General features: G+C 41.4%; 1 protein-coding gene across 6 annotated transcripts in view; it reads left to right on the plus strand.

The window, feature by feature from the left end:
- Positions 1-11,227, plus strand: part of slc27a6 (solute carrier family 27 member 6) — a 60,463-nt gene extending 49,236 nt beyond the window's left edge. For 4 of the 6 annotated variants that reach the window (XM_088392994.1, XM_088392991.1, XM_088392992.1 and 1 more), the window contains 2 exons: positions 7,375-7,544; positions 10,298-11,227. In XM_088392994.1, coding sequence (XP_088249120.1) covers positions 7,375-7,544; positions 10,298-10,474 — 347 coding nt within the window. In that variant the 3' untranslated portion in view covers positions 10,475-11,227. The remainder of the gene's footprint in view (positions 1-7,374; positions 7,545-10,297) is intronic. The other 2 variants (XM_088392993.1, XM_088392990.1) reach the window with 2 other exon arrangements.
- The last annotated feature ends 2,564 nt before the right edge of the window (positions 11,228-13,791 follow it).

A 13,791-nucleotide genomic window follows, 5' to 3' on the forward strand; every position in this document is an offset into this window, starting at 1 on the left:
CAGAGCGTCTCCTTGGTATATACTACATTTGATGGTCACGTGTGCAAGTGGCTTGCCATTGGCTTCAAGTGTGGTTTTCCACTGTTTCATCGAGTTGGCAATGAAGGTTCTCAGAGTCCCATTGATGTTGTACAGCCTCAAGCATTCAGTGATCCAAGTATGTGGCATTGAGTCATATGCTTTCTTGTAATCGATCCAGGCAGTGCTCAGGTTGGTACGTCTGGTTCTGCAGTCTTGGGTGACTGTTTTATCCACCAGGAGTTGATGTTTTGCTCCTCTGGTATTTTTACCAATCCCTTTCTGAGCAGTGCTCATGTATGATCCATGTGCCCGCTGATCTTATCTGATATTATGCCCGACATCAGCTTCCATGTTGTGGAGAGGCAGGTGATTGGCCGGTAGTTGGATGGGACTGTACCCTTTGAAGGATCCTTCTGGATCAGGATCGTACGCCCTTGGGTTAGCCATTCAGGGTGAGTCCCATCCCTTAGCAGCTGGTTCATTTGTGCTGCCAGGCGCTCATGGAGAGTTGTAAGTTTCTTGAGCCAGTAGCTGTGGATCATGTCAGGGCCTGGTGCTGTCCAGTTTTTCATTCCTGAGACTCTTTGGATGTCTGCCACTGTGATGGTTACTGGGTTCTGTTCAGGGAGCTTGCTGTGGTCCTTTCTCAGAGCCACCAGCCACCTTGCATCCTTCTTATGTGATGCCTCCCGCTCCCATATATCCTTCCAGTACTGTTCAGTTTCCAGCCTTGGTGGGTCTGCTCTGCTATTATTCCCCTGCCACTGAGCGTACACTTTCGCTGGTTGTGTTGTGAACAACCTGCTTATTCGTCTGGCTTCATTCTCTCTTGTGTACCTCTTTAGGCGGCTGGCCAACGCTTGGAGTCTTTGTTTCACAGTTTCGAGTGCTTCAGGTATGGGCATCTGGCTCTATTTCTTGGGACCTTGCTTTTTCATTGCACCTTTCTGGGCCTCTGTCATTTGGCTCACTTCTCTCCGTGCTATCTAGATTTTGGCCTCCAGCCTTCTCTTCCATGGTGGGCACTGTTGTGGTCGCATATGGTCATTCTTCTTGTAGCCAAGCATTTCTAGGATCACTGCTGCTGAGGTGTATATCAGCTCATTGGTTTCAGTGATGGTAGCCGTAGGAATTGTTGTCAGTGCCGCATTCACATCTTCTAGGAGACTTTCTGAGGGTACTTCATGTCAGGGATCGGATGGAACATGGAGCAGGGCGACCAAGTGCAGCTTGGACCAGGGTTTATTTAGGGAAAAGGGAAGTGGAACGAGGCATCGAGGGAAACAGACGAGAACTGGCAAACTAATAACATGACATACTGACCGACAGGGATGGCAAACAAAAACAGACTCGAAACAGACAGGAACCACAAGGATAGCAAACGGGACGACATCGACGATCCGACAGGGAGTGAGGGGCAGACAGGACTTATATACACGACAGGTAACGACAGGCAGGTGGGAATAATCACACTGATCATGGGCACACAGGAGGGGAGGGGCGAGCACACTGACACACGAACAGAACTATGAAACGATCGGGGACGAGTCCTGACACTTCACTTAGCCTCTGCAGTGTGTATCTAGGTTCATTCTCGCCATGATCTTGTTCGTCAGGTCAGTTGCTGCCTCGTTTAGCTTGATTGTGCTTATTGGGGTTTTGTACCCAACCTCTGGACTTGTACATGGATTTAATTCGTCTCTGACCTGGTGCTCTGGTTGACCTTCGCTATGGCATTTGTGTTGTATTTCATCAATCTCGAGCTGTGATAGCAGGTGCCGTTTATGGATATTGGAACATTGAGCTACTAGTTGCTTGGCCGATAGTGTTGACTGTGGGTATCGAAGTTGACATTGTTCCCTCCGCATCTAACCCCTCTCGCTCGGGTTGCTGGAGTAGTAGCATTCCAACAGATCCTTATTCTCGCATCTCGCCCATTTGTGTCTTGTTCCAGTAGCCCATTTTTCATCAGGGTGCTCTGGTTCCCCAGCACCTGACGCAGACCTTGTTTGTCCGGGCGACGTCTGAGCCGGCATATCTTTCGTTTCTTGTACTCTCATTATCTCTGAGGTAGGCGGTATTGTTAAGGGTCTTGCCTAAGGACCCACACTGACTGTTGGTAAGGTAATCGCTCATTGCTCATATTGTGCCCCTGCCGGTAATCGAACCTGGGTCTCCCGTTTGTAAGTCATGTGACTTACTGATTGAGGTAGTCAGCCATCATCAGCCGTATTTTGTCCGAGACCTTGCGTCCCTGGCTGTCAGGAGGTTTGGACAAACAGGGATAGCTTGGAAACAGTTTACTTTTTGCAGGGGGAACGACAACACAGCACCACACAAGCTGTACCGTAACTGTCCTGCAATTACTTAACACTAGAACAGCGGCAATATATACTATATATACACGTGTATATATATATATATATATATATATATATATATATGTGTGTGTATATATATATATATATATACGTATGTATATATATATATATATATACGTATATATACGTATGTATATACATACGTACATATATACATACATACATACATACATACATACATACATACATACATACATACATACATACATACATACATACATATACACATACATACATATACACATACATATATATATATATATATATATATATATATATATATATATACATACATACATACATACATACATACATACATACATACATACATACATACATACATACATACATACATGCACACACACACCGTATTTATCTAATTATCACCCTGGGCAATAATTAGAGAAGGTTTATATCCAACAGGGGGGTGGGCGATTAATAGATCGCCAAGGGGCACTAAAATGGGCGATATGTATATTTTCCTTATGTAGTATGCAATACCTGCATCTCACTGGTGTTCTTAACACTAGAACAGCGGCTGTTTTGATCTACCTCTGCACTCTGGAAGCATTTAAAGAGAAAAAAAACAAAGAAGAAAAGCAGAGTTCAATGAACAGACACTGTGTTTCAAAATTGGAAAAACTTTGAATGTTGTCGTACAAACAGTCCGCAAGAAGCAAGGCATTGGAGCGATACGAGCGTCGACAAATGCTTGATGTGTTGCGATACACCAACGCGGCCAACAAGGGAGAAAACCTCGACGAGCGATCACCTCGACGAGCGATCACCTCGACGAGCGATCTCACCAAGGCTTCTTCTTTGTTGGGAAGTCGCCGAGCCAGCAAACGTCGGAGCTTTGCGGCACCATCGGCTCCGCGGCCGACGTCGGATTTCGCTCCAGTGACGCCAGACCCGCGGCTGCCTTTGGGGTTCCTCCTAGCGCCATCAGACTCGCGGCCGCATTAGGGTCCCACCCCAGTGTCGCTGGACCCGCGGCCGTCGCCGGACCTCGAGCCAGCAACGCCGGACCCGCGGCCGTTTTCGGACTTCGTCCCAGCAATGCCGGACCTGCGGCCGTCGGCAAACTGCGTGCTAGCAACGCCGGACCTGCGGCCTTCACCGGACCTCTAGCCACCTGCGCCGGACCAGCGATCATCCCCCCAGGAGCCCAGCCAACATCAGGTACCAGGAGGCCAGCTACCACCAGGCCCAGTAGGCCAACACCATCAGTTCCACGAGGACAGCCACCACCAGGCCTAGTAGGCTAGCACCAATAGCCCCAGGAGGAGAGATACTATCAGGCCCAGTGTGCTAGCACAACCAGCCCTGGAAGAGAGCTAACATCAGGCCCAGTAGGCTAGCACCACCAGCCCCAGGAGGACAGCCACCACCAGCCCCAGTAGACTACCATCACCAGGCCCAGGAGGACAGCCACCACCAGGCCCAGTGGGCTAGCATCACTAGCACTTCCAATCCCAGGAGGAGAGCTACCATCAGGTCTAGACTGACAACCGGGATGGCCATGAAAGTGCTTCAGAAGGACATGGAGGAGCTGACGTTATCAGTGGAAGTGATGTCTTCAAATGTGGAAACCATAATGAAGCAACAGGCAATTATTATAGAGCTGATGGGAGAGGTAAAGCAGCTCAAACAACTGAACATTGAACAAAATAAGAAGATTGTCAGCCTGGAAAATAGATTAGAAAGTTTGGAGCAGTATCAACTATGTCATCATCACAGGTTTAAAGATCAAACAACGGAGCTACCAGCAGGCTGTGAAAGGCCTTGCTTCTGAGGACAATCCTGAACATAAGGAGACAACCGAGGAGCAGGTAAAACCTTTCCTCCAGAGTAAAGACATCGTCATTGACACTGTCGATATTGAGGCATGCCACACTCTGCCAACCAAGAGTTTAAATGGCAAGCCTGTCATACCATCTATAATTGTCCGATTTACAAACAGGAAAAATAAGATAAATCTGCTCAAACAAGGCAGAAAACTAAAAGGCACGAACGTGTACATTAATGAACACCTCACCAAGAAAAATGGTGAAATAGCTAAGAAAGCAAGAGCTCTTAAGAAAAATGGTAAAATACAGTCCACTTGGACTGCTGGTTGTAAGGTGTTCATCAAACCTGTTGGAGCAGCAAAAAGTTCTCATGGTTTCTGCATCAGTGCCATAGAGCAACTTAAGAAGTACGAAGGAGACCAGTAATCTGTACATCATTCTGTTGAACCTAAGGTTGTGGTACTCTTAGATCATGGAAGGTAAAAACTTGGTGAAATTAGCAACCCACCATGAACAGTATTGACAAATGCCTTTCTTCTCCAACTGGTGTGTTTAACAAACAAGCACTGATAACTGAAAATGAAGAACTTGATTTGAAAACACTTGATTTCACTGAACGTAAGGGATATGACATAGAGAACAAACAAGCACTGATAACTGAAAATGAAGAATGTATTACTGTTGAAATAGAAATGGAATCATCTAAAAACATTCTGGTAAGCTGTGTATACAGATGTCCAGGTTCATGTATTGAGACATTTAGTGAACTATTATCAGGAATGTATGAAAGAAAAATCTATATGAAAATGGTCTGTCTGTGGCGACTATAATATAGATCTATTGAACCCACTTCAGCTGACTCCAGTAACAGAATTTATTAACTTATTGTACAGTATGAGTCTCTACCCCGCAATAACCTGTCCGACTAGAATCACATCTCACTGTGCCACAATAATTGATCATATATTTACAAATGTAATTTAAAAGAAAGTAAAAACTGGACTGATAATAAATGATTCAAGCGACCACCTGCCAGTGTTTGCAGTGATCCAGAACTGTACAAAGAAAAAAAAGGATGCTATAACTTTTAAAATGTGTAGAATGACTTCTGGAAATTCAGTCAACTCATTTAAAAATGATCTTTTAAAACAAGACTAGAAAAAGGTATATGTGGGTGATGTAAATGAAGCTTATAACACATTCATGGCCATTGTATCCGAACTTTATGATAAAAACTGTCCTCTTGTAAAGAAAGCAGTTAAACAAAATTCTGTGGAAAAACCACGGCTGACAAAGGGAATCTTAAATGCTTGCAAGAAGAAAAACCCATTATACAAAGATTTCTTAAAGATAAGAACAAAGGAAGCTGAATTAAAATACAAGACATACAAAAATAAATTGATTAAAATAATGAGAAACAGTAAAAGGAACTACTACTAATACTGGAGGAAAACAAGAATAACATAATAAGTACATGGAAAATGTTAAATGAGATACTTAAAAACAAAACTGGAAAGCCAGGATATCCTTCTTACTTTCTAAACAGTAATAACATAACTGTAAGTGATCTTACTATGATTCCAGAAGAGTTTAATAATAACTATGTTGGTATTGGGCCTACTTTGGCAGAGGAAGTTGCAAAGAAAGGTAGTAGAAGTGACCAAATTAAGGATGTACCCATAGCCGAAAGTATGGTTCTAAGGGGAACGAATGAGAAGGAAATAATAGAAATTGTTAGAGAATTTAAAGGTAAAAAGTCAACTGACTGTAATGGGATAGATATGTCACTTGTTAAAAATATTATTGAATGTGTGGTGAAACCCCTTACACATATCTGCAACCAATCTTTGACAACTGGTGTTTTTCCGAGTGAAATGAAAACTGCTAAAATCATTCCGATATATAAAGCTGGGGACAAACACATATTCTCAAATTACAGGCCAATATCTCTACTCCCACAATTCTCCAAAATACCGACACTTAGTGGAAGAGCTGGGGCTAAGGCGTGACGCAGTTAAAGGTGTGGAATTATGGAACACCAGCAGTGAAGAATTAAAGAACTGTAGTACCTTACCTAAGTGTAAAAAAATGTATAAGGACAAAATATTGACGAGATACCGTAATATGCTGTGAAGTTGTTTGAGTTGCTTTTGTATTTATTTTTAAAAAATATATATATATATATATTTCAAATATATTTGACTATGGTCAAATCTGGACAGAATTAAAGAGAAACACCTACAAGGGTAGAGTTAGATAAGCTTAGGCTTCCTTCTACTCCGTTTTGAACAAACATGAATTAACGAGAAAGGTAAAATTATAATGCAATATCATTTTTTTTTTCTTTTTTTATGTTCTATTGTCAATGAAGTTATCATTTTCTGTATTTTTTTTACTTTTCTTTCTTGTATTTCTTTAATGTTCGAAATAAACAAACAAAAAAAACAAAAACAAAAAAACTCTAACAACACCTGGGTGCATTAATTGACGCTCCATCGATGCGACACGTTACCGTCGCACATCACATGTTGCGCACGTCATGTTACCGCGATCATCTTGTTCGAGCGCACTCCCCGATGACGTAATTGTGTGAGGATATTGTAGCGGAGTGACGAGTGTAATTGTATCATAGTTTATGGAGAAAAACAATTTAAAAGGGACATTCGACGTGCTGTCAAATCCGTCATATTGTAATGCCCCTCAGTGCGTTAAGGATGTTCAGACGGTTTGATCGCCGCTTTTATAATAACAAAAAAAAGGCAACAGAAAAACACGTTCAAACAGGAGTTGCTGGTGGCCACAACTCAAGCCCATGCGCCTCACACACCAACTGATTGCCAAGCTAACCAGCCCACACAACCCACCAGTATCACGTCACTTCTCCTTGCCCCGCCCTCACACGTCCTGATACGACAACAAAGAATACAGGACATTACAATATTTAAACTTGCGCAATGACGTCGACATGCGGTCGCAGAGGAAAACGTACGTTTTGGTGGGAATTTTTAGCCGGTAATTAGAGGTATCAATGTTTTTTATTTATGTCATCGCTAACACACACTAGGCGATTATTTGAATATGGGCGATAATTAGAATAAATACGGCATATAAGTTATTCATCTATTTCAAAATTCAAAATGTGCAATGTTTGTATTTTTCATGTATTTATACTGTGTTTATAGGGCATGAGGGAAGAGCTGGAATGGCTGCCATGATTGTAAAGCCAGGCTTCATGTTTGACGGGAACACACTTTTTAAACATGTGGTGATGGAGCTACCCACGTATGCTCGACCCGTCTTCTTAAGACTTCAGGCAAGGAACCGAGTAACTTGCATTGTAACACCATCAAAGGTACCCCTGTGAAATAGTTGCTATTTTCCATGCTGTCACTTATTTGTTTTCTACTTCACTGTTTTTACTGTGCTACATCTAAATATAAATTGAGTAAATACCATATTGGCCCGAATATAAGACGACCCTGATTATAAGACGACCCCCTCTTTTTCAAGACTGAAGTTTGAAAAGAGACTTTTTGAACACCAAATTTAATTTTTATACAGAAAATGATAACATTTGAAACAAATGTTTATAACAATATATTTGAGAGAAAAAGCCTGTTATTTTGTCCTCATTCAAATCATGCAAATCACATCTATCTATCACATCTCAATATCTGAACATTTAAGTATGTAATCTAAAGTGCAATCACATTTGTAAATGAATGGCTTCTGGTTTTTGAAATGTGATAAAACAACAAAATTGTAATAACTGCATTAACCATCAAAGTGAAGTCTAACTGTAACTGTAGTCCTGAAACAAGGAAAAACATTGCAATAAAATAATGCAAACTGGTACCGCTATTGTTGGGGAGCTTGAGGACTGTATAGGGCACAGGTGTCAAACTCAAGGCCCGGGGGGCCAGATACGGCCCGCCACATCATTTTATGTGGCCCGCGAAGACAAATTGCGCATCAAATGCGTGTGTCATTACTAGAATTGCAAATTGTCTTCACTTTTAATAATATTGTTTTTTTTTTAATATTTGACCAGTTTTTACTCGTCTGATTTGAAAACGAGTTATTTGTCAGTTTGTTTTGTAGCTTTTACTGTATATAATATGAGGTGCTCATACATTTATTTGGGTTGACAGTTATAATCGCCCTCCGAAAGAAGCTATGACTACAATGCGGCCCGCGAGTTTGACAACCCTGGTATAGGGGGTTGGCTCAGATGGTTATGCTCTTTTCGTCCCCGGGTGTCGGTCAGAACACAGGAGGGAAGACGTGGTTCAGTTTTGATTGCTTTACTGAATTATTGGCAAAAAAGTAACAGGCACTGTGGCTCAGGGGCAGACAGGCAAACTGGCAAAAGGGTATAGGCACGTTTGGTCATAAGGATACGAGAGCAGGTGTGTGTAGTGTACATGGGTAAGTCTTTGGGTGTGTGAATGTGATTCTTGTATGAAGCGTGTGTGTGTGTGTGTGTGTGTGTGTGTGTGTGTGTGTGTGTGTGTGTGTGTGTGTGCGCACGTGTGCGTGGTTCTGCAACAGCACGTAAGTCACCGCTCAACTTCCGACGTCACACAACACTAGTAGACGGCACACATTACATAACTAACTGCGCGTAACGGTTCCGCTATACTATCCATCCATCCATCCATCCATCCATCCATCCATCCATCCATCCATCCATCCATCCATCCATCCATCCATCCATCCATCCATCCATCCATCCATCCATTTTCGATACCGCTTGTCCCCACGGGGGTCGCGGGCGTGCTGGAGCTTATCCCAGCAGTCATCGGGCAGTAGGCGTGGGACACCCTGAACCGGTTGCCAGACAATCGCAGGGCACACAGAGACGAACAACCATCCACATTCGCACTCACACCTAGGGGCAATTTGGAGTGCTCAATCGGCCTACCAAGCATGGGGTTTTTTTTGTGATGTTGAAGGAAACCGGAGTGCCCGGAGAAAACCCATGCGAGCACGGGGAGAACATGCAAACTCCACACAGGGAGGGTCGGAGATGGAATCGAACCGGCACCCTCCTAACTGCGAGGCGGACGTGCTAACCAGTGTTCCACCGAGCCGCCCCGCTATACTAAATAACCATAAATGAAATACTCTCAGCAACACACCAAACATAAGTCATCGAGACAACAAAATACATTTGCTGGCGACCATTAGTCGCCGTGCCGCTGCGTAACGGCTACTCGTACAATGCAAGGCAAACTTAAAGGAGCGCGCCGGAGCTGTTAATCAAACGGCGCGCACACGAAGCAAACCGCGATCGGAAAAAACGGCACAACAGTGGACAGTAGGAACAATGGAATGTATATACTCACTTTGTGTCAAAGACGCACACGATCACAGCAACATACTCAGTCGATACCAGCAACCTTTAACTTACCGCTGCACACAAGTGAATGGGTATAATGTCTAGAGTAGACCCCGAATGTAAGACGACCCCCACTTTTTCAGTCTTATTTCAATGCAAAAAACATCGTCTTATATTCGGGCCAATACGGTACTTCAATAAACATATCAATACTTCAATAAACATCAAACTTGAAACTCTTGGTTAACCTGGGGTTGCAGATTCTTTTGTAACATGTAAGTAAGTATACGTGTAGTATAGCTGGGGTGGACAATTAATTTTCCAAAGGAACATTTGTCATTGGCCACACCAACATGTTAAACTCTAGTGTGTTTCATATTAATTTAATGGGTTCATATAATGCAGTATTCTTTTTTTTTTTATAAATTCCCGCAAAAACCCTTGCATTTAATTTACAAGCAACTACTGGTAGCATGTCTGCCTGTGAGTTTGATTCCAGCCTTCCTATTTGGAGTTTGCCTATTCTCCCCGTGCCTGCTTGGGTTGTCTTCTACATTCCAAAAACATTCCAAATTGCCTGTAGGTGTGAGTGTGAAAGGTTTTTTCAGTTGTTATTTTCATTTTCAAACTAAATATGTATTGTCTGAAAATACGTATATAAAATCTACTCTCACTGCGTGTTCAGAATCATATACCATTTTGCACACTGCGCTGCGTGCTATTCATTGGAATTACACTGATTATTGTTTTATGTGTCTCCTCAGGTAGTGATGGAAATGACGAGCACTTTTAAACATCAGAAGTTCCAGCTGGTTCAGAATGGATATAATCCCTCAACAATATCAGATCCTCTTTATGTTTTGGATTATCAGCAGAACAGCTATGTTCCTTTAACAAAAATTGTCTACCAGAGTATCCTCTGTGGGGAACTCAAGCTATAGTACTAGTGAGAGTAATGTCTGAGATTTATGTAAAATACTAAATTCTACTAAAAAATAAAATATTAAAACAGAGATAGTATTTAATTAAAGTACTGATGTTAGGGTTAACAACTGATAGCATCTAAAAACGTACACATTCAATCTCATGAGTCAGACTAACAAGGTAACTGTAATCATGACCATATCCACTTTACAGTGCATATTGGCTGTAAAGCCATGGCCAGCATAACAAGGTTTTTGAGACAGTTTGTGAAGATGGTCAGACAGAAGCTTAGTGCTGAACATACTCCTCTGCCTGATCAGCCTCTCGTACAGCGTGCCTTCCCTCAATACTTCCCCTTCTAGCACACTAAAGCATAAAAAGAAAATAACCCTGGTAAAGACTGGTAAAAGGTCCTCGGTAAAGCCTGGTAAGAAATCTTCAGCAGGTTATTTCAGATGTTAAAAGACCCTGTTTTCAGGAAATACAAAGTTCAAAAATTCAACGTATTTATCGGTCATATGCACAGTAAAAACAAAACTGTAGCATGGAGCAGTGAAATTCTTACCTTCTTAGTCTCCCTCTACTTACACAGAATATGATGAGTATAAAATTTAAAAAAGAGAAATTTAAAATCAGATGAATACTGCGATTTATTTTGATGAAGCATTTGGGCAGGGGGCTATACATTGTTCACTTCCTATTGCACACATTTTGTAACGTTCCAGTTTGCACGCATTCCTATTGGTTTAATAAAATCTAATGAAAATGAATTCAACGCTTGTTATTTTATCGCAAAAAACAAATTGAAAGTGATAAATACTTAATGAGACAAATAAAAATTTGGAAAAAACTTATATCCCAAATATTGTTGAACTATGAATTTATAAAATTATGTGACAATGCTAAAAGCTAAGATTAGCCTGAATTGTGAAGAAAGGTTGTTTTTTGATAAATGATAAATGCAACTCAAGGAGCCAAGGGTACCTCCACCAGAACAGGATGGATGAATGAAGATTGGCTGAGTTCCTTGATCACCTGATAAAACACACCAACTTCCCCTATCCAGCCTGTTTGAGGTGTGTCCCAACTCACCTTATTCAAATGCTCAGGTCATCGGGTGTTGTTGTAGGCATGCATCTAAAACAGGCTGGATAGCAACTCTCAACTTGGGCAGGCCTGACCACAAATCCCCACTTTTAATGCTTGATGTTTCAAAGGGGATTAAAAAGAGACAAAGGCTATGACAATCCATTTTTCACTAACAAGCTCAATTAGTGGATTTTTGATCAGGGAAATGAAAACAATTCAATCCTATTCCATTAGTTTATTTTTGGAGGAATAGCAAAATAACTAATATACCCTGCACCGCTAAACATCAGCTCGGAGGATGATGGCGATTCAGGCTCCCAAGGCCGCAGAGAGAGCCACAAGCCTTCCCATCCATCCTGCCCTTCCAGTCGGCGCCTCAACATATACATGTCAGGCTCACAAAGGCATCAGGACACACAAAAGCACGCCACAGTCAGGACCGGCCCAACCCAGCCGCCCCTCCCATTCAGTCTGCGCCGCCTGGAGCCTGTCTCCTGCACCTCAGCGCCTGATCCCTGGGAGAGATTCACTCCCTCGTCCTTGTCGGATCCTGACTGTGTACCTTGCCCCTCTGCTTCACCAGCTCTGCCTCCTGTGAGAGATCCGCGTTCTTGACCACCGGTGTGCCTCGGCCCTCCTCCCACACATAACAATAACAAACATTTGTGAAAATCACACATATATTCATGGATCTGAAAAAACACGTGAAAATTACAAGTACATTTGTGGATCTGAAACACGTGAAGACCGCGGATGTGTTTGTTTGAATAAGTTTGACACAAATCCCTCCCTATATCAGACAATTTAGGATACAACATAATCAATAGAATGGACCTTTTCAATCTAGACCGAGAAACATCCATTGTCTAAAAGAGAATACAGTATGCTTAAACAAATACAATGGTCAGAAACCACTTGTGGCCTATAAGCCTACATAAATCCACAAGTGTCCAAGTTCCACTGTGAAATGTTCAATGATAAATGTGTGCATTATATTTTTTAACATTTCCATATTGTATTGAATTCACATTGAAAAAATAAATGCTTGAAGCAAAAATTATGTGTGTATTTGCCAGGCAGACTCCATATGTTACCAGTTGCTATAGATATTTTGCCATTAGCCCTTTTTATTTTTACCACAAATATTTAGTGTAAATACAGCTATTGTCTGTTTGTGAAAAGGGAGACCAGGTCAGTTGTCAGACTTAAACTTACATTTCCAATACTTTGTCATTTGAGACAATTTGGTGAGTTTGTTTGTGGTTTGTATTCCACAAAATTAATTAATCCTCAGTGTTTGTTACAATGTTATCTGTGTGTGAAACTAGCATGGAGCAGTGAAATTCTTACCTTCTTAGTCTCCCTCTACTTAAACAGAATATGATGAATATAAAATTTAAAAAAGAGAAATTTAAAATCAGATGAATACTGCCATTTGTTTTGATGAATCATTTGGGGAGGGGCTATACATTGTTTACTTTCTATTGCACACATTTTGTAACGTTCCAGTTTGCACGCATTCCTATTGGTTTAATAAAATATAATGTAAATGAATTCAACACTTATTTTATCACAAAAAACTAATTAAAAGTGATAAATACTTAACGAGACAAATAAAAATGTGGAAAAAACTTATATCCCAAATATTGTTGAATTATGAATTTATAAAATTATGTGACAATGCTAAAAGCTAAAGATTAGCCTGAATTGTGAAGAAAGGTTGTTTTTTATGAAATGGTAGTGGTGGGTTTTAGTGAAACGAATGTCATGAAGCAATGTAAGACACTGAAGGATGTTGGGAATGCTACGCCTCTCGTGTTTGTCTCTCCCAGAGTAAAGTTTTAGAGCTTTTTCATGATAAATGCAACTCAAGGAGCCAAGGGTACCTCCACCAGAACAGGATGGATGAATGAAGATTGGCTGAGTTCCTTGATCACCTGATGAAACACACCAACTGCCCCTATCCAGCCTGTTTGAGGTGTGTCCCTACTCACCTTATTCAAATGCTCAGGTCATCGGGTGTTGTTGTAGTGAAGGAATGGGGTCAAAATACAATAAGTCCTGCCTAGCTACAAAAACAGATGTGCTCAAACCTCATTGAATAAAGTACATAAGCAGACAAGTATATTCACATATTAAATCAATAAAAGAAACATTTTAAGCATATAATAATACCTACACACCAAATCAATAAAGAAGACATAACTAGACATTTTTGATAAGTGGTAATGAGAAAGGTTTTTAT

This window comes from Syngnathus floridae, chromosome 12, assembly GCF_059516105.1.
Source record: "Syngnathus floridae isolate MCC-2025c chromosome 12, RoL_Sflo_1.0, whole genome shotgun sequence".
Classification (NCBI taxonomy): domain Eukaryota; kingdom Metazoa; phylum Chordata; class Actinopteri; order Syngnathiformes; family Syngnathidae; genus Syngnathus; species Syngnathus floridae.